Source organism: Somniosus microcephalus, chromosome 12, assembly GCF_052327205.1.
Source record: "Somniosus microcephalus isolate GS21.2 chromosome 12, FLI_Smic_1.0, whole genome shotgun sequence".
In the NCBI taxonomy this organism is placed as follows: Eukaryota; Metazoa; Chordata; class Chondrichthyes; order Squaliformes; family Somniosidae; genus Somniosus; species Somniosus microcephalus.
Genome location: NC_140998.1, coordinates 85919603 through 85938290, shown reverse-complemented (window position 1 = coordinate 85938290; position 18688 = coordinate 85919603). Strand labels below are relative to the sequence as shown.

At 39.8% G+C, this 18688-nt stretch overlaps 2 protein-coding genes across 7 annotated transcripts in view; one reads left to right on the top strand and one right to left on the bottom strand.

The window, feature by feature from the left end:
- LOC147109379 (uncharacterized) overlaps positions 1-4454 on the top strand; it is a 71990-nt gene extending 67536 nt beyond the window's left edge. For 4 of the 5 annotated variants that reach the window (XR_015080263.1, XR_015080259.1, XR_015080260.1 and 1 more), the window contains one exon: positions 4217-4454. The gene's annotated coding sequence lies outside the window, so the exon portion shown is untranslated. Of the gene's footprint in view, positions 1-464; positions 512-4216 lie in introns of all 5 variants that reach the window. The other variant, XR_015080262.1, reaches the window with a different exon arrangement.
- The window catches only part of psma3 (proteasome 20S subunit alpha 3), a 33399-nt gene continuing 18735 nt past the window's right edge, over positions 4025-18688 (bottom strand). Inside the window, exons 2-11 of one of the 2 annotated variants that reach the window (XM_086003273.1) lie at positions 18166-18248; positions 17407-17530; positions 17034-17135; positions 14568-14641; positions 13821-13893; positions 10351-10416; positions 9127-9173; positions 5048-5115; positions 4341-4405; positions 4025-4241 (exon numbers count right to left, since the gene is read on the bottom strand). In XM_086003273.1, coding sequence (XP_085859399.1) covers positions 4197-4241; positions 4341-4405; positions 5048-5115; positions 9127-9173; positions 10351-10416; positions 13821-13893; positions 14568-14641; positions 17034-17135; positions 17407-17530; positions 18166-18248 — 747 coding nt within the window. In that variant the 3' untranslated portion in view covers positions 4025-4196. The remainder of the gene's footprint in view (positions 4242-4340; positions 4406-5047; positions 5116-9126; positions 9174-10350; positions 10417-13820; positions 13894-14567; positions 14642-17033; positions 17136-17406; positions 17531-18165; positions 18249-18688) is intronic. The other variant, XM_086003274.1, reaches the window with a different exon arrangement.

Below are 18688 nucleotides of genomic sequence, written 5' to 3'. Positions count from 1 at the left end.
AGATGTTTTCCCTGGCTGGGGAGTCTAGAATCAGGGGTCAGTCTCAGAAGAGGTCAGCCATTTAGGACTGATGAGAAATTTCTTCACTGAGGGTGGTGAATCTTTGGCTGTGGAGGCTCAGTCATTGAGTATATTCAAGATCGATAGATTTTTGGATATTAAGGGAATCAAGGGATATGGGGATAATGCAGCAATGTGAAATGAGGTAGATCAACCATGATCTTATTGAATGGCAGAGCAGGCTCAAGCAGCCAATGGCCTACTCCTGCTCCTTATTTCTTATAATACGATCGTTTTCAACGTAGTGTTTGAAAGGGAGAAACTAGGAACTTAATTCTAGATTTAGGTAAAGCTGACTTAACTGCCAGAGTAAACTGGGCAAATTTGTCAATGGGTAAAATGACACGTTCAGTGGGAGACGTTCAAAAAAGAATGTGATACAGAACCATTTTATACCCCTAAAGGGCAAGAGCTCTACTTTCCAAAAAAAAAGCCATGGATGACTAAAGAGGTAAGGGACAACATCAAACTAGCAAAGATCCTGGCAACTGGGAGAGATGCAAAGAACAAAAGGTGACAAAACAACTAGCAAGAACTACAAAAAGGGATATCAAAATCAACACTTACAATTATGTTAGGAAAAAGAGGGTCAGGAGTAATGTGGGCCACTTTAAACTGATAACGGTGATTATTGTCAATGAAAATAATAGAACAGAGTACTTTCTAGAAACAGTGGAGGTCCAGAGAGACTTAAGGGGCCATGTACATAGATCATTAAAATGTCATGGACAGGTACAGAAAATAATCAAAGGCTCATGGAATGCTGGCCTTTCTATCTGGAGGACGAGAGTACAAGGGGGTAGAAGTTATGCTGCAGTTATACAAAGTCCTGGTTAGATCACATCTGGAGTTCTGTGAGCAGTTCTGGGCACCACACCTTAGGAAGGAGGGAGTGCAGCATAGATTTACCAGGATGATGCCTGGACTCCAAGGGTTAACAAACTACGGTTGTATTCCCTGAAATTTACTGTTAAGCGGTGATTTGATCCAAGTTTAAGATATTATGGGGAACTGAGGGTAGAGAGAAACTATTTCCGCTGGTTGGGGAGTCTAGGACTAGGGGACATAGTCTAAAAATTAGAGCCAGGCCTTTCACGAGTGAAGTTCAGAACTCTCTTCCGCAGACAGCAATTGATGCTAGGCCAATTGTTAACTTTAAATCGGAGATTGATAGATATTTCTTAACCAAAGGTATTAAGGAGTTAAGTCACAGATCAGCCATGATCTCACCGAATGACATGAGGGGCTAAATGGCCTACTCCTGTTCCTATGTGGGGTGAGGCATTTTCAGACGTCACTGAATCCTACTAGACAAGGAGCTGTAGCCAAGCAGACACTGTTGTACATTCTTGTACTGATTCCAGCACTTCTAAACTAAGACTGGATTACATAGTTACAAGCAGTCTCTCCATTTCACCAGATCCAGCTGTGCATAGATGTAGTCCTTGCCAATACAATATCTCCAATTGCTGTTTTACATATGTTTTGTTCAGTTATTGTAAAATTGATAAAAGTTCCACTAATTAGTTAGCACCACCATGTGGTACAAAAGTACTGAGCTAGATTCTGCTCCCGCCCAGCCCCTGGGGGATTCCAACCCTTCATCCCTATCCACTAATCCCATCTGAAAATGATTGTAGCTATCAGGTGCTAACCAAACAGCCTGTGGCCAGAGTCCAAAGTCATGTGAAGAATGGCCATGGATGTGGAGCAGAAGAGGGCTGGCACGATGGAACTATAACCCAGCAGAAGTTGCTGCTTTCAAGAAAAGAAAACCGAGAAACCTAATTGTAGTACAGTTTCTTTGCTTAATACAACAATAAGCTAGGTTCTAGTTCAAGAAGTAGCAATTACTGATTAACATAGGCCTATGTGGGGGATATCCCAAGGCCCACCTGGCACTGACCTTACACTGTCTTTCAGTGGCTTTATTCCACAACCCCAGCCACTCAGTAAAGCTTGTATTACTACAATGTACTAAGTCATAACAGGTAGTCAAAGAACAATTGCAATGAAAAGGACCCAGGTACAGAAATAGCTGATTTTGCCTGCTAAGAAAGCCTTGTCAATTTCAGTCCCCATTTCAGAAGATTGATGGATTCTAGACAGTGTGAAGTCATTAACAGTTTAGGATGTATCAATAGCATAAGATTGTCTTCATTGATGTCACTCAACCAAGTCTACTTAATTTCTTAATCCAGTACCCATAATGGCTTCTGGACTAGATAAAAGTACCCTTCCACTATTTTCTTGACCATGAAGATCAGAGGAGAGGAAGAGTACACATTTTATACTTAAATATTTGTGCAGAATGGTACCCTTCCCTTCAAATATTAATTTTCAGTTCCTAGCATTTAAATTTCTTGTCACCAGAAAGTTGCCCTAAATTTTGTTGATAAATGTCTTCAGGTTTTAAAAAGGCCACGTTTAAAAAGGGAAAAAAATAAAGCACTCAGTTGTAAGCATTATAATAACTGAGTTCCAACTGGCAAGACCATCAAGTCAGGATCCTTCCTTTAAAGGGCCAAAGAATCTAAATTCAAGTGTTTTGAGCAGTTTTTTCTTTTGGCAGCAACCACTGATTGTCTGGCAGACCCTGCCAGGTCTTAATTTGTTGCTCAGCAACACCTCTCAAGGGGCATGCACATTTTATTGTAAGAAACATTTCATATGAACAAGTTTGTAACTGGACTGAAACTATAATTATTTTAAGTATCTACAGCACATTTTTGTACCAGGTTACAGCATGAAATGAAATTAGAAACAAACTATTTGCCACTGCATATAATGCATACAGCATTTCTATTCTCCCACCAGAGCTAATGGTCTCAGCCTTGTGTTAATACAGCAATATGCAAACCTACATTCCCAATGCACTGAATCTTGGGGGAAAGAGGGTTGGAGAAAATCCCACATAGCCCAACTCTAGAAGGGTCAAAGTAGAATTTTCCACTTTTTGTGGGGTCTGCAACGAGGACACATAGGTATAAAGATTAAACATTTAGGGCAGAGAGAAGGATTTTAACAAATTACATTAAGGGTTGTGGAATATACTACTGGAGTTAATGGTTGAAGGAAATAATAACTTGCATTTATATAGTGCCTTTAACATAGAAAAATATCCTGAGATGAGTTTTAAGAAGGGTCTTAAATCAGGGGAGTGAGGTGGAGAGCTATAGAAGTTGAGAGGGAGCCAAGCTGCTGATGGCATGATGAACAATGCTGGGGTGAAGCGGCATAAGAGGTCAAAGTCATGGGTACAGAATGTTTTGGTTGGTGGGGTGGAGAAGGAAAGAGGAGTTGTGGACTTAGGAGGGCCGAAGGATTGGTCGTCAAAGTTTAGGTCTAGACAGCTGAAGGCAGGACTGTCAATGATGACTCGAGGTATCAGTGTGGGGGTAGGAAGAGAAGCCATTTCTGGCTCTGGCTGGGCAAGAATGGAAAGGTCAATAAAGGGATATTGGAACGAGGTGTGGATTAAGGCTACTGCTCCTGTGGATAATCAACATGGACTGGTTCAGCTGTACAGCCTGGTTGTTGTAATTTCTATGTAACTAGTGAGTATGTAAATTATCAGCCCTTAATTTTGAATCTATTAATTACACTTCCTGGAAATATAGTTTCATAGATTCAAAAAGTGAATGGTGCAACTTGTTAATTTTGGCAGATAAAACTGAGAAACACTAACTTGAACTCTCAAATCAATTATTTGGTGTCTTCTCCTTTTGCTCTTCACAAATTAGCAACCGTAGTTACAAAAAACCATGTGTGTTCCTTCTGTTTCCATCCCCACCCCCCAAAACTAAGATCCTTATTTCAAAAACAGGTGACCAAGTGCTGGCTGAGCTGTGGCTCTAGATCACATTGAATGTAGATATAGTGAACAACAGTTCTATAACTCCAGAAAAGCCACACTGCCTCTGTGTGCAATAAAGTCCTATTAAGCCAAACAAACTAACTTAGCTAAAAGGTAAGATATTTTATTTTGGTCACTATCTGACATAGCATAACATCTTTTACCCACGGGAAGTTGTCTCCAGATTCATTTCTACAAGTATTTTGTAAAGTTCAAATTTACAGACATTAGAAAACAAACTTTAGTTTCAAACAGTATTGTATATTTCAAAAGAAACTAATTACATGTTGTCTTCATCAGATTCGTCATCTTCCACAAGAGAGTCCTAAGGAAGAAAATAAGTCCAGTGAGGAAGATGCATAAAGCAAGAAATGGAAAAGCTATATTTCATGAAATTTGTAAGATTGGTATAAATTGCATTTACTTTGGCATATTTTTCTGCTTCCTCTTTGATATCTTTAGGTACAAGCTCATGTCTGCCTTTTGTAACTGCAAAGAAAGACATTGAAATATAATAAAGTATCAAAAAAGTAAAAAATCTCCATACTCTACTCCCCAAATCAGCTGGAGTTTATCAAGCTTGAACGGTGCAGGTTAGCTTCCTGCTCCTTGAACCACTATCCATTAAGACACTGGCTTGTAAGATTATCTACAGTTAAGTTTGAAGAATCATAGACCTGAGTAACAGGTCTCCCTTTCAAGCTTATACCAACGAGCCAGTTGCCTGGTGAATTAACAGCAGTTTGGAGTACAGTAGACCTGTCTAGTTCAAATCAGATTCGAGTCTGCCAGAAGATCAACTGGAGTGTGCTATCAATTTGAATTTAAAGCCCCCTTGCTTGCAGCCTTAACTGAGTACAAGTTGGGTTTAATTTGGTTTGTTAACAAAAGTTGCTGCAATTATTGATTCACAAAGTAAATTTGGGATTGCAACAAAGCTTTTCCAGCTTAGGCAAGATTACATGTGGAGTTGATAATTTCTTGAGCAGAAATGTTAAGTAAAATATTCCCCCAATATGGATATTTGTTTAAACCAAGGAGCATTCAAAATTACTAGTTACTGTTTAAGGATGAGACTTGTCAATTTTTTAAAAATCACTATGCACAGAATTTTAAAAGCAAAGACATTACTTTGTCCAACCCAGCTTAGCTCCAACTCAAAGGATTTATCCTTTACTTCATCGTGGACTATGTAGATTCTGAAAATAAAAATGGTAAATAGTTTAAGTGATTGCATTTGTACAAAGTTTCAACAAAGAGGGAGAAGGCAGCGAACTTCAAAAAAATTAACTACAACAGTATGTGATGAGGTTAAAAAAAATACACATTAGATCAGTTACTGATTCTTCTCTTGCTCTAGACCTCAATTTTCAAAAAATTCAACTGTTTTCACCACCACCCAATCTATATGTAAAAAACTAATTATTCCAAGCCACAAGCACCAGTGACATACCCCCGATTGACAGATACATTTGTGAACAGACTAGGAAGTGCTCCATCTGGTGGCCCAGCTGAGAAACAAATGATTGCAGACAAGATCAAATGTCTTTATTTATTAAAGAAGTCTTGGGCTGGAGGCCAATATTCTAAATGTTAAAAGTAACATACTAGCATTGTAATCAATAAGCATGGAATTGCCCCTAGCCTGTGTACACATTGGGCTGGCAGCAGCCCTGCCTTAAAGCTTGAGTTTTTAATGTTGCTTTTGCAAAAATCACTCAACTTTAACACCTCAACCCAAAAATATTCCAACTAGGTTGTGCAGGGATGTAATTCACTCATCAGCCTTCCAACCTTGTGCTTGGGAGTACATGAAAACAGGCCCAGGGCAATTTTGTTTCCTTCTACTGGGCAGTTTTGGCCTCCACAACTAACCCACTGTCGAGTAATTCCACAGTTGAGCACTAATGCTGGACACTGGTGTTTTAACATGCACAATTATCTTTTCATTTCACACATCTTTTACCTGTACAGTACAGATTACTCTGAATTTTAGCCTCAATTTGTTTCTATGAGGAGAGATTGGGGTTGTACTCGCTGGAGTTTAGAAGAATGAGAGGGGATCTCATCGAACTTATAAAATTCTAGACAGACTAGATGCTGGAAGGATGTTCCCGATGGTCAGGGAGTCCAGAACCAGGGGTCACAGTCTAAGGATAAGGGGTAAGCCATTTAGGACAGAGATGAGGAGGAATTTCTTCACCCAGAGAGTGGTGAACCTGTGGAATTCTCTGCCAATGAAGGCAGTAGAGGCCAATTCATTAAATATATTCAAGAAGGAGTTGGATATATTTCTTAGGGCTAAAGGGATCAAGGGATATGGAGAGAAGGCAGGAACAGGGTACTGAATTTGGATGATCAGCCATGATCTCGCTGAATGGCGGAGCAGGCTCGAGGGGCCGAATGGCCTACTCCTGCTCCTATCGTCTATGTTTCTATAACCATGTCATAGTCTGTTTTTTAAAAAAATGGGGAATGGAATACTTTTCTCACTAGTCATCCAGCGTACGAAACAAGCACTCCAGGATCCAAAGCAAATATCTAATTCTGGCATAATTGTGTATCAAACTTAGAATACTCACCTCGGCCCTAAGCTCTGAAATCCCCTGCCTAAACCTATCCGCCTCGCTACCCTCTTTCCTCCTTTAAAATGCTCCTTAAAACCTACCTCTTTGACCAAAGTTTTGGTCACCTGCCCTAATTTCTCCTTATGTGGCATGGTGTCAAATTTTGTGTCTTTTAATACTCCAGTGAAGCGCCTTGGGATATTTTACTATGTTAAAGGCGCTATATAAATACAAGTTGTTGTTGGCAGCCCAGTGAAGTGAGTTTAGGCAAATTCACCACACCTGAACTCATTTCACAAGGGATCTTTACACCCACATCCTACAGAGAGTAAAGACATCTTACTGCAATTATATAGGGCCCTGGGTGAGACCATACCTGGTGTACAGTTTTGGCCTCCTTACTTAAGGAAGGATATCCTTCCTATAGAGAGTGCAATGAAGGTTTACCAGACTGATTCCTGGGATGGGGGGGATTGTCCTAGGAGGAGAGATTGAGTAGACTAGGCCTACATTCTCTAGAGTTTAGAAGAATGAGGTGATCTCATTGAAACATACAAAATTCTTACAGGGCTTGACAGGGTAGATGCAAGGAGAATGTTTCCTCTGGCTGGGGAGTCTAGAGCCAGGGGTCAGAGTCTCAGAATAAGGGGTCAGCCATTTAGGACTGAAAAAGAGAAATTTCTTCAGAGGGTGGTGAATCTTTGGAATTCTTTACCCCAGAGGGCTGTGGAGGCTCAGTTGTTGAGTATATTCAAGACAGAGATCAATGGATTTTTGGATATTAAGGGAATCAAGGGATATGGGGATAGTGCAGGAAAGTGAAGTTGAGGTAGAAGATCAGCCATGATCTTATTGAATGGTGGAGCAGGCACAAGGGGCCAAATGGCCTACTCCTACTTATGTTCTTAGCACACTTTTGTCCCTTCAGCCTGGGCTGAATTGAAACCCAGGTGCCATAGGTGAAAATTCAGTGTTAACTAGATCACTATCTAATTGGGTTATTCCACTTCAATGCTGGCAAGTCCAGACTTGCATACAACAAAACAGTAAAGATTGAATTATGCAAGCTTCCCCCAAGAGTTTATCGAGTGATGAGCTGAACTATACAGACCAGGAAAATCCTAAGTTTAACTACCAGACTCTGCAATAGGGGCACTACAAATGACTAACACTCCTGGGTTAACAATCAGCCAGGTTTCCCACTCCTTATCGGCATCAAATTAACCCCTATTTAAAGTACATGTATGTGAAGGCAGATTTATAATGCCATGCTTCAGTCAAATATCTGCAAAACCGTAGACATAAATAATGGCCTCTTGGGGGAGGTACCAGAAGGTAATTGGCACTTCAGGAGATGATATGGGGGGAGGGGGGGGCAGGAAGAGGAAGGAAACAAAGGAAAATAAAGTTGCTTTTGAGGTATTATCGGAACCAGTAATCTTACAATGTCACACGAAAAAAGATTTTTTGGTGCCTGCAGTCAGTCCCTAAATATGTTTTATTTTAAAGCTAGGCCAAAAGGAAAAGTATTCACTTATAAATCTACAACTGAGAATAGATATAATACACGCTGATGTCAAAAGGAGAACTGCACCCACTGGCAGGAGCTCTGGTCTTCAAAAAGAATGTTGCCCACCAGTGTGGACAAAAAAAATTCTAGGTTGCAGTCCCTCGGTCATTGTTAATTTGATCCCTAACCAAAAGATTAGGTACACAAAGATTTGTTAACAATTAGCTTGCAACTACCAGAAAAGCCATTGTATTTAATTGAGATCTATGTATGTGGTAAGCACATAGCAAATTCTCACCTAACGCAACTAGTAATGTACTTCGAGCTACAACTGCAAAATGACAGTTTTACTTAAACATCTGGTATAACATGCGCAGCTTGTATGAAACACTTCAGCATTAGGATTCTATGATCTTTTTCAGTGTTGAATGTTTAAGTAGTCTCATCAAAAGATAGTTACTTTTCTGTAAGCTACTGTTCACAAGTGCTTATTCTATACACAGCAATGTCAATAGTAACTTGCATATTAAATGAAGGGTTAAAAATTTACTTAAGTGTAAGTAATTAAAAGATTACATTTCAAGCATTTGACATTAGTTAAATTTTAATATTTATGTAGTGTGATGGGAGCACTCCTCATGGTATAGTAGTAAGTATATATTCTGCTAAAATGCATCACCAGGAAAATCTTGGACCACGACCTAATTTTTGCCAAGTCGGCTGGTCTCTGACAGGCAGTGCCTGGGCTACGGGGGAAAAATACCATAGTATATACCAACTTCACATTGCTGAACAGAGACCACTGGTGTGTATATAGACATTGGGCGAGGAGGATTGGACCACCAGTGATGTATGCACGCCTCAAAACAACTTGTATGAGCAGACGATGAGTGTCATCATGAAGGCTGCTAAAGTACCATAGGACTGCTGAGATCTATGGGCTGTACCTCAGTACTAGTTATGTCTGCAAGAGGTGTGGAGAAAATTGAAAAATTTCCTATTGCAGAAACAGCAAATTATTAAAGTAAATCAGTAACTTAATTGGTACCAAGACAGCAAGATTGTTTAGCCAGAGAAAATCTAAAGAGATCTCAAAATGCATTCCAGCCAATCTTGAGAAATTATAAACTTACATTTTTGCAACTTCTTTAACCACTTCTCTGCAAGTCATGTTTTTCATCTGTAAAGCAGTTAAAGGAGAAAGTGAATATCTTATATGTACACTAGTCAATTCATCACCTACAAATGTTCTTCAGTACACTTGCGAGTCAAGACCAAGGTAATCTTCAAGTGAAGAGGGGTTAAAGGTCGGGATCATTGGACCAGGGCGCAAAGACATAATTCAGCCTCCATTCAAGTCATACATTCTGTCATGTATTTCTATTAAATTCCTATGCACATTTAAATCTGGCATGCTGCAGCACCTCCACTGGCAGGAGGGTGTTAATTACATCCTAACAAGTATACATAGGCAGTTTGTTATTAATTTTGATCTAGAAATTTATCATAGAAAAAAAGGGGACAGGAAATGGACACAAATTAAGAGAACGGTTTTGAGAGCATCTGCTCTCTAGATGCCACTCAAAGTATTAAGACTGAGAAGGCAGTCATGTAATGTGTAAGACCAAGAGCGAGAAGTTTACCAGCAACTTCCAATCAATTGAACTCCAATTAAACTTGGCCCATTTATCTACTGCAATTATACTTTGTGGCCTCAAAGGCATAGACCACTTAAATACAGCTCCCCCTCGGCAGCAAAACATGGTATAACTCAATGATCAATATCATGGTAGGGTTGCTAGTATTTTAACCATTGTAAAGCATAGCAAGGAAACTCTTCAATTGAACAATTTTAAGGTTGTGCTGCCTATGATGTTCCTAATACTACATTCAGGACATGCGAGACTTTCTTCTAATTAACCTTTTAACAACTATATGCAGGTGGTGAACTGCAAAGCACCTTTTTGTACTTTCTACAACAGGACTCCAGCGTTTATTCCCAATAAAACATCTTGTTTTAGCAGATATCATGCATTGTCTCTTCCAATAATGTACCAAATTATACAATTACACAAATTCTGGCACACATTTCAACACCCAAGATTGCTGCATGCATCAAGATCATATATAAAGGGGCCCATCAGAATGCTTCATTACACCGTTTACTCACAGCAAAAACCTTTTATTAAGCTGACAGTTTAGTGAGTCTATTGTGTAAGTTCTTGCCTGATCTGTTAATTCACACCAGTCTCCTTCCTAACGACTGTCCCAAAAACCTCACTTAATTTCCCAGTTTGTTCTCTTACCCCTTAGTTTCATTCCCTCACATTATATCCATTTAAATTTTTCTGGCTTACCTGCAGCTTCTCAATCTCTGTTTTTGCTGCTTCTTTAGCTTTTCCAATTGCACATCCCCAATAACCCTACAGAAACATAATCAGAATCTTAACCACAAAAGATTCCAGTATTCATGCAGGAAATAAATGCCAGTCATTAAAAAGGGAATCACATGTAGCATATATTCATTCTATGACCTGAAAACTGTGTACAATTTCCTCACATAGCAGCTTAACAGACAATTTATCTTGGGAGGTAGAGATTACAAAGCAGTACATCAAGACAATAAACTGCCACTGCTCTTACAAACCTAGAATCTGGCTCCTAAACTGAACTGGGAGTGGTCTGCTTCATCCCTTTGTGCACATTATAGTATGTGATGAGGTAAGCTAGAAGAGCAGAACATGACATAAAATGCTAATAGCTTGTAGGCCAAGTGTAACTATTACAGCATTTGATGTCATTGTGATCAAGGGAAATTAGGGATAGCATGAGATCCAAGGAGAGGACATATAAATTGGCCAGAAAAAGCAGTAAACCTGAGGATTGGGAGCAGTTTAGGATTCAACAAAGAAGGACAAAGGGATTAATTAAGAAGAGGAAAATTGAATAGGAGAGTAAGCTTGCAGGGAACAAAAAACTGACTAAAAGCTTTTATAGATATGTGAAGAGAAAAAGATTGGTGAAGTCAAGCGCAGGTCCCTTGCAGTCAGAATCAGGGGAATTTATAATGGGGAACAAAGAAACGGCAGACCAATTAAATACATATTTTGGTTCTGTCTTCACAGAGGACACAAATAACCTCCCAGAGATGTCAGGGAACATAGGGTCTAATGAGAGGGAAGAACTGAAAGAAATCAGTATTTGCTGGGAAATGGTGTTAGGGAAATTGATGGGATTGAAGGCCGATAAATCCCCAGGGCCTGATAATCTACATTCTAGGGTACTTAAGGAAGTGGCCCTAGAAATAGTAGATGCATTGCTGATCATCTTCCAACATTCGATGGAATCTGGAACAGTACCCATGGATTGGAGGGTAGCTAATGTTACCCCACTATTCAAAAAAGGTGGTAGAGAGAAAACGGGGAATTACAGACCGGTAAGCCTGACATCGGTAGTGGGGAAAACGCTAGAGTCCATTATAAAAGATGTAATAGCAGAGCACTTGGAAAACAGTGACAGGATCGGAAAACAGTGACAGGATCGGACAAAGTCAACATGGATTTACAAAAGGTAAATCGTGCTTGTCTAATCTACTGGAATTTTTTGAGGATGTAACTGGTAAAATAGATAAGGGAGAACCAGTGGATGTGGTGTATTTGGACTTTCAGAAGGCTTTTGATAAGGTCCCGCATAAGAGATTAGCGTGTAAAGTTAAGGCGCATGGGATTGGGGGCAAGGTATTGACTTGGATAGAGAACTGGTTGGCAGACAGAAAGCAAAGAGTTGGAATAAACAGGTCTTTTTCCGAGTGACAGGCAGTGACTAGTGGGGTACCGCAGGGATCAGTCCTTGGACCCCAGCTATTCACAATATATATTAATGATCTAGACAAGGGAACTAGATGTAATATCTCCAAATTTGCAGACGACACAAAGCTGGGTGGGCAAGTGTACTGTGAGAAGGATGCCGAGAAACTCCAGGATGATTTGGATAGGTTGGGTGATTGCATTTGCCATGCTTTTGCCCAATATAACATGGATAAATGTGCGGTTATCCACTTTGGTGGCAAAAACAGGAAGGCAGATTATTATCTGAATGGCAATGGATTGGGAGAAGGGGCAGTGCAACGAGACCTGGGTGTCCTTATGCACCAGTCGCTGAAGGTAAGCATGCAGGTGCAGCAGGCGGTTAAGAAGGCAAATGGTATGTTGGCCTTCGTAGCGAGGGGGTTTGAGTACAGGAACAAGGATGTCTTGCTGCAGTTGTACAGGGCCTTGGTGAGACCACATCTGGAGTATTGTGTGCAGTTTTGGTCACCTTATCGGAGGAAGGATGTTCTTGCCATGGAGAGAGTGCAGTGAAGATTCACCAGACTGATACCTGGGATGGCAGGAATGACGTATGAGGAGAGATTGGGACAATTGGGCTTGTACTCGCTGGAGTTTAGAAGAATGAGAGGGGATCTTATTGAAACTTATAAAATTTTGACAGGACTGGACAGACTAGATGCAGGAAGGATGTTCCCGATGGTCGGGGAGTCCAGAACCAGGGGTCACAGTCTAAGGATAAGGGGTAGGCCATTTAGGACAGAAATTAGGAGGAATTTCTTCACCCAGAGAGTGGTGAACCTGTGGAATTCTCTACCACAGAAGGCAGTAGAGGCCAATTCATTAAATATATTCAAGAAGGAGTTGGATATATTTCTTAAGGCTAAAGGGATCAAGGGGTATGGGGAAAAAAGCAGGGACAGGGTACTGAATTTGGATGATCAGCCATGATCGCATTGAATGGCAGAGCAGGCTCGAGGGGCTGAATGGCCGACTCCTGCTCCTATCTTCTATGTTACTATGCATTTTCCTCTCTTTAAAGGCTTCCAAGGCCAACATCACAACATAAATGTAAGGTTATACAATATTTAGCACAGTTTAATCTCCACAATATGACAGGACGCATTTCTGGTTGTTGAAAATTTTTTTCACCTATTTCAAATCAGACTGTAGTACATACAATTGAATAGAATATGCCACACTTAAGCAAGGACAACAACGTTTTGGGGCTTTTTTTCCTCATAAAAAGAATTCTGAACAAATGCCATGCTGCCCTAACATCCGCAATTTAGTTGCCAATTTTCCCCTTCGGCCAAGAATTATCCAAAAAGCAAGGGGAGGACGAGGAAGAAAAAAAAATAGTAAACAAGCAGGAAATATCTGGGTCTTTTGTTAGAACCTGCAAATGAAAACACAAAATTTTATTTGAAGCTGTAATCTGTACACAAGACATCCTAGAAGATGACACTTTTGTCAATTTTAAGATTCCAGTTATTTCAAAAATGATATACTAAAGCTGATTTAACAACTAAAAATATATATTTAAAGAATAAAAAGCAAAATGTATTAAATGACATCCAAATATTAAAATTTTAGGGTGCAATGCAAAATTGGCACCAATGCAAATTCTGCCATACCACTGTTAAACTTGCAATGTAATTCTGGAGTCAGGATCCAACAAGACTTGAATGAAAGGAGGTGCAGAAGGAAGTCTAATTCCACTTAAGTTTGACACGGCACAGAGTGTAAATCCTGTGCAGTCAAACTTAGTTTACAAAGTTCGATATTGGACACTTTTTAAATCCGAAAGTACAATTATACAGCTTTAGGTTTATAGAAATGTCTGTTCATTCTTCCCATAATTATTAAAAATGAACATCTTGCTGCTAATGGGAGTTTAGTCAGTATCTGGTAACTTGCTTTAAAACAACTGAGATGTATATATAATAGAGTGAATTACAAAAAAGTAGAATTGACAACATTCTTCGAGAGACACTTACATGGGACACTCCTGAAGGGTCAATCATGTACATCTGAGCTCCATCGTCCTCGTCATAAGACCCCATAATAAAGCTATAAAGAAACAACATTCTGGAATAAATTTGTCACTTAGATTTTCAACTTGAATAACTGCATCTAAAAATGCTATTAATATTATGCCAAATATTTATTATAGTTAAATATCTGTGACTTGCACATTTCCTCATTTATCAAACATCACACCACAGTTCACAGAATCACAGAAACCCCACAGTGCAGATAGAGGCCATTTCGGCCCATCGAGTCTGCACCGACACATATCCCACCCGATCCCCGTAACCCCTACACCAACACCAACACATATCCCACCCTATCCTCGTAACCCCACGTATTTAATCCCCCTAACACTAAGGGTCAATTTATCATAGCCAATCAACCTAACCCGCACATTTTTGGACTGTGGGAGGAAACCGGAGCACCCGGAGGAAACCCACGCAAACACGGGGAGAATGTGCAAACTCCACACAGACAGTCACCCGAGGTTGGATTCGAACCCGGGTCCCTGGCGCTGTGAGGCAACAGTGCTAACCACTATGCCACCATGCTGCTTCCATACAATCTTTTAACTGTTCATTCACATTCTTCCCCACCCCGCCAACACACACACCCCTAAATACGGCTGAGGTACCTTAGATCAACTGTATAAACATGTATAATACAAATCATACTTTTCAGATTATAAGGTAGTCATTTTACAACAAAATTACCTGCTTCCAAATGGCCTCACAGCACTATATAATGTGTATGCATGGACATACATTGCTACTCTGTCTGCCAGATGCTAAAAAAAGAGAAATTCTTAGTAAAGTTTAAACAAGTAAAATTATAAATAAACACATGTGATAACTTTGAAGTACATCAGCATTCTACATTAGCCCAAATAATGATCAATTTCAAATCATAACCTCTGCCCCCATTTTTTGGGATGGAAGCTGATGATTCTGCTACTCCCATTTACACCTCTTCTAGACCCATCTTGTGTTCCTTTACTTATCCCATTACCATCTCCGTTTGCCTCACACCAGCATTCCTTTTGTCTTTTAATCTCTCCTGCCTTCCACCCTATCACAGACCTTCCCTTTTGTTGTTACCTCCCCTCCCCCCTTTCCATGCCTCTGCACATGCTTGAAACCTGTTATATAGAGTCATAACAGCACAGAAGGAGGTCATTCAGCCCATCGAGTCCGTGCCAGGGAAGAGCAATCCAGTCAGTCCCATTCCCCCGCTCTATCCCCATAGCCCTGCAAGTTTATTTCCCTCAAGTGCCTATCCAGTCTCCCCTTGAAAACATTGAGTGTCTCCGCTTCCACCGGCAGCGAATTCCAGGTTATCACCACTCGCTGCGTAAAAAAGTTTTTCCTCACATTCCCCCCCCGTATCTCTTGCCCAAAACCTTAAATCTGTGTCCCCCTAGTCCTTGTACCATCAACTAGTGGGAACAGCCTTTCCCCGTCTAGCCTATCCAAACCTGTCAATCTTGTACACCTCTATCAAATCACCTCTCAACCTCCTTTGCTCTAATGAAAACAAATCAGCTTCTCCAACCTGTCCCTGTAGCCAAGATCTCCCATCCCCAGAACCATTCTGGTAAATCTCCTCTGCACCCTCTCAAGGGCCTTCACATCCTTCCTAAAGTGTGATGACCAGAACTGGACGCAATACTCCAGTTGTGGCCTAACCAGCGCTTTATATAGTTCAGCATAAATTCTCTACTTTTGTACTCAATACCTCTATTTACACTTGCTTAAAAACCTGTTCCATCTCCAACTTTTTTCAGTTCTGACGAAAGATCATCAACCTGAAACGTTAACTCTGTTTCTCTCTCCACAGAAGCTGCCTGACCTGCTGAGTATTTCCAGCATTTTCTGTTTTTATTTCAGATTTCCAGCATTCGCAGTATTTTGTTTTTATAACTAGTTTCTATGTACTATAAATTCTAGTAATGGATGGACCTCTGGAAATTATTTGCAAATTTTGGTGAATGTACAATGCAGATGTATTTCTTTTAGCTTTAAATTACAGGGACAAACTTCAGGCATACAAAACAGATGCAATTGGTGCTTCAGATTTTTAAATACAATCTTCATTCCAAAGCATCGGATTTCACTTTTTTTTCCCCCCCCATTTTCACAAACTATTGCTTGGGGGAAAAAAATCAGGCAACAAAAGATGTAAAACTTCCAACAGTGTCCAATCTGTTTATTTCACAGGTGAGAAAAAGATCATAATCCCTGTAAAGTTTTTTTTAAATAAAATGATATAAAAAAGGTACTCCTCATTCCTCAAGGAGATAATTATCTATTTTTATGTTAGTAGATTTTAAAATTGGAAAATGTAAGTAAAGACGATCACCTAATGGTGGTAGATGTCTGTTCAGTAAATAAACATGTGATGTCCATGTACCTGTATTGAAAGTGTATGCAAGGCATTAGGGCTAAAGATGTCAGCAATGTCTATTGGACAGCACTGACCTAGAATATAAATAGCAAGAGACTTTGTAGTACACTTAATGGATTGGGTTTGCTTTTGGATTGAACTTTATCGTTAAGGTAGGTGCAGAAAGGAACTAGACAAAAATGGCCAAGATGGAAGAAAAGTGAATTGGAATGTGTTAAGTACTCTGTAGTTAATGTAGATACTTGCTTGATTGTTGATGTATGCATTTAAGAGAAGCATTGCAATTCACTCTTCCTCAACAACTTTTAACTAGTGAGAAGCTAAGCCACAAAGACCAGAAAGGCTCCAGGTTCAATCCCCAGTTTGTGCTGAGTTTCCTGATCGGAGTGCAGTCTTTGTATATTGCAATTAGCCTCAGCTTTTCTGTAGTGGGCAAACTGGGAGAGGGGTGGGGAGAAAGAGAAAGAAGTGGGGTTATTAAAAAAAAATCAAGGTTCACTACTCCTCATTGCTATCCAGCAACCTCTGTTGGAAATGCATGTGTGTCGATGTATGGCAAGGACAGGATTGGGCTCTGCTACTCTGCCCTTGTGGGCAAATAGCCTGCTGACATCACCCAGGCTCATATTTGAAAAATGGGAATTTACGATGCATTTGTGGATAAAACATTGTTCTACGGTTAGTCACCGGATTAATTTTTAGATGTTATGTTGTGCAATTTACCCATTAAAAATTCAGAGCTGTCCTAAAATGACAGTGCTAAATAGACCTCATACCCTCAGTGGAATATCATATCCATAGTTGGATCTAAAGTTGGAAGCTTCTTCCCTTGCAATATCAGTAAGAGACCGTGCATCTGCCAGAAGACCCGCTACTGCCTGTCGGATGAAACAAAAGTTGCTTACTGTAATGTCAATTACAATATTAGAGCTATACTCAAATCAAAATATGATGCACTATTGCAGTAAGGCAGCATATTTTAACAACAATGTTCTATTCGATACTAATTCTTTACATACAATTCATTTTTGTACACTGGGCTCAGATATACTGATCTGCGACAACCCTCTTAAATAAAAGAATGTTTAAATTTCACCTCACAAACAAACATGAATTTTGGGAGGAAGAATGCTTATAAAATTATCTTACCATTCCTACATGACGATCGATGTTAAATATGCGTTTGTTGGAGCCCTGTTCATACAGTTTAGAAAGGATCAATTTCTCTACTCCAAACACTACTCCATCTTTACACCTTATCCCGATGGCTGTGCTGTGAAATTAAATCAAAAGAAAACACAATAATTACTGAATTGGATAAGAAAAAGGTTAACGTTTTGAGATCACAAACATTTGTATGTGCTTTTATTTTAAAGGGAGGGCTAAATTCTCAATTTAGCATTAACTTTGCTTTTGTACTTTTAAATACATGCAAGAGTTTTTAAGTGAAAATCCGGATTTTGGCAACGTTCACCAAATGGAATGAACATCTAACTAAATCGCAGTCTTGAATCATAAATTTAGTAATTAATTAGCCTCAGTACCCTGGATGGAGGGGGAGGAGGTGGGGGGGGGGGGGGGGGGGGGGGGGAGAGAGAGAAAGAGAGAGAGAACTCATCCAAGATTCATGCTCCTGATCAATATTCAGCAACATCTTCTGAAAGTAATTGAGTAGACACTGGACAATGTCAGTCAGGTTTGGTTATGATGCCCCCACAGTTGAACAACACATTGATCCTCGCATGCGAATAATGGCCACTTAGACAACTGATGCCTGTGGAACCGTACCCCAGATAAGAAGTCAACACTTAGAAATAAACATGAGACTAGCTAAACCTCACTAAAACTTCAGAAAATTTAAGTATTCCTCAAGAAAACACATTTCTGCAAGGATTACAGGTTCCTTACCTACTGTTCTCTACAGCTTTCATGGCATATTCAACCTGGAATACTCGTCCATCAGGAGAGAAGGTGGATGCTGACAAATCATACTGGAAATTAAAAACAAAACAAAAAATCTTACAGCCTTAAACAATATCAAAATTATAAATTATCTTCAAATATAAATCAACTGGCACCTCTTCAGTGCAACAAAATAATATGTTTACAGAGAATATACAGCACAGATAGACCATTCGGCCCAACTAGTCTGTCCTGGTGTTTACATTCCACAATCCTCCCATTCCATCGACCTCATCTCAGCAAAGATTTCTATTCCCTTTTCTCTCATGTACCCATCTGGTTTCCTTTTGAAAGCATCGAAGCTATTTGCCTCAACCACCTCCTGTGGTAACGAGTTCCATATTCTAACCACTCTGGGTAGACATTTCTCCTTATTTCCCTATTGGATTTATTAGTAACTAGCTTGTATTTATAGCCCCAAGTTTTGGATTCTCCCACAAGTGGAAACATTCCACATCTATCCTGTCCA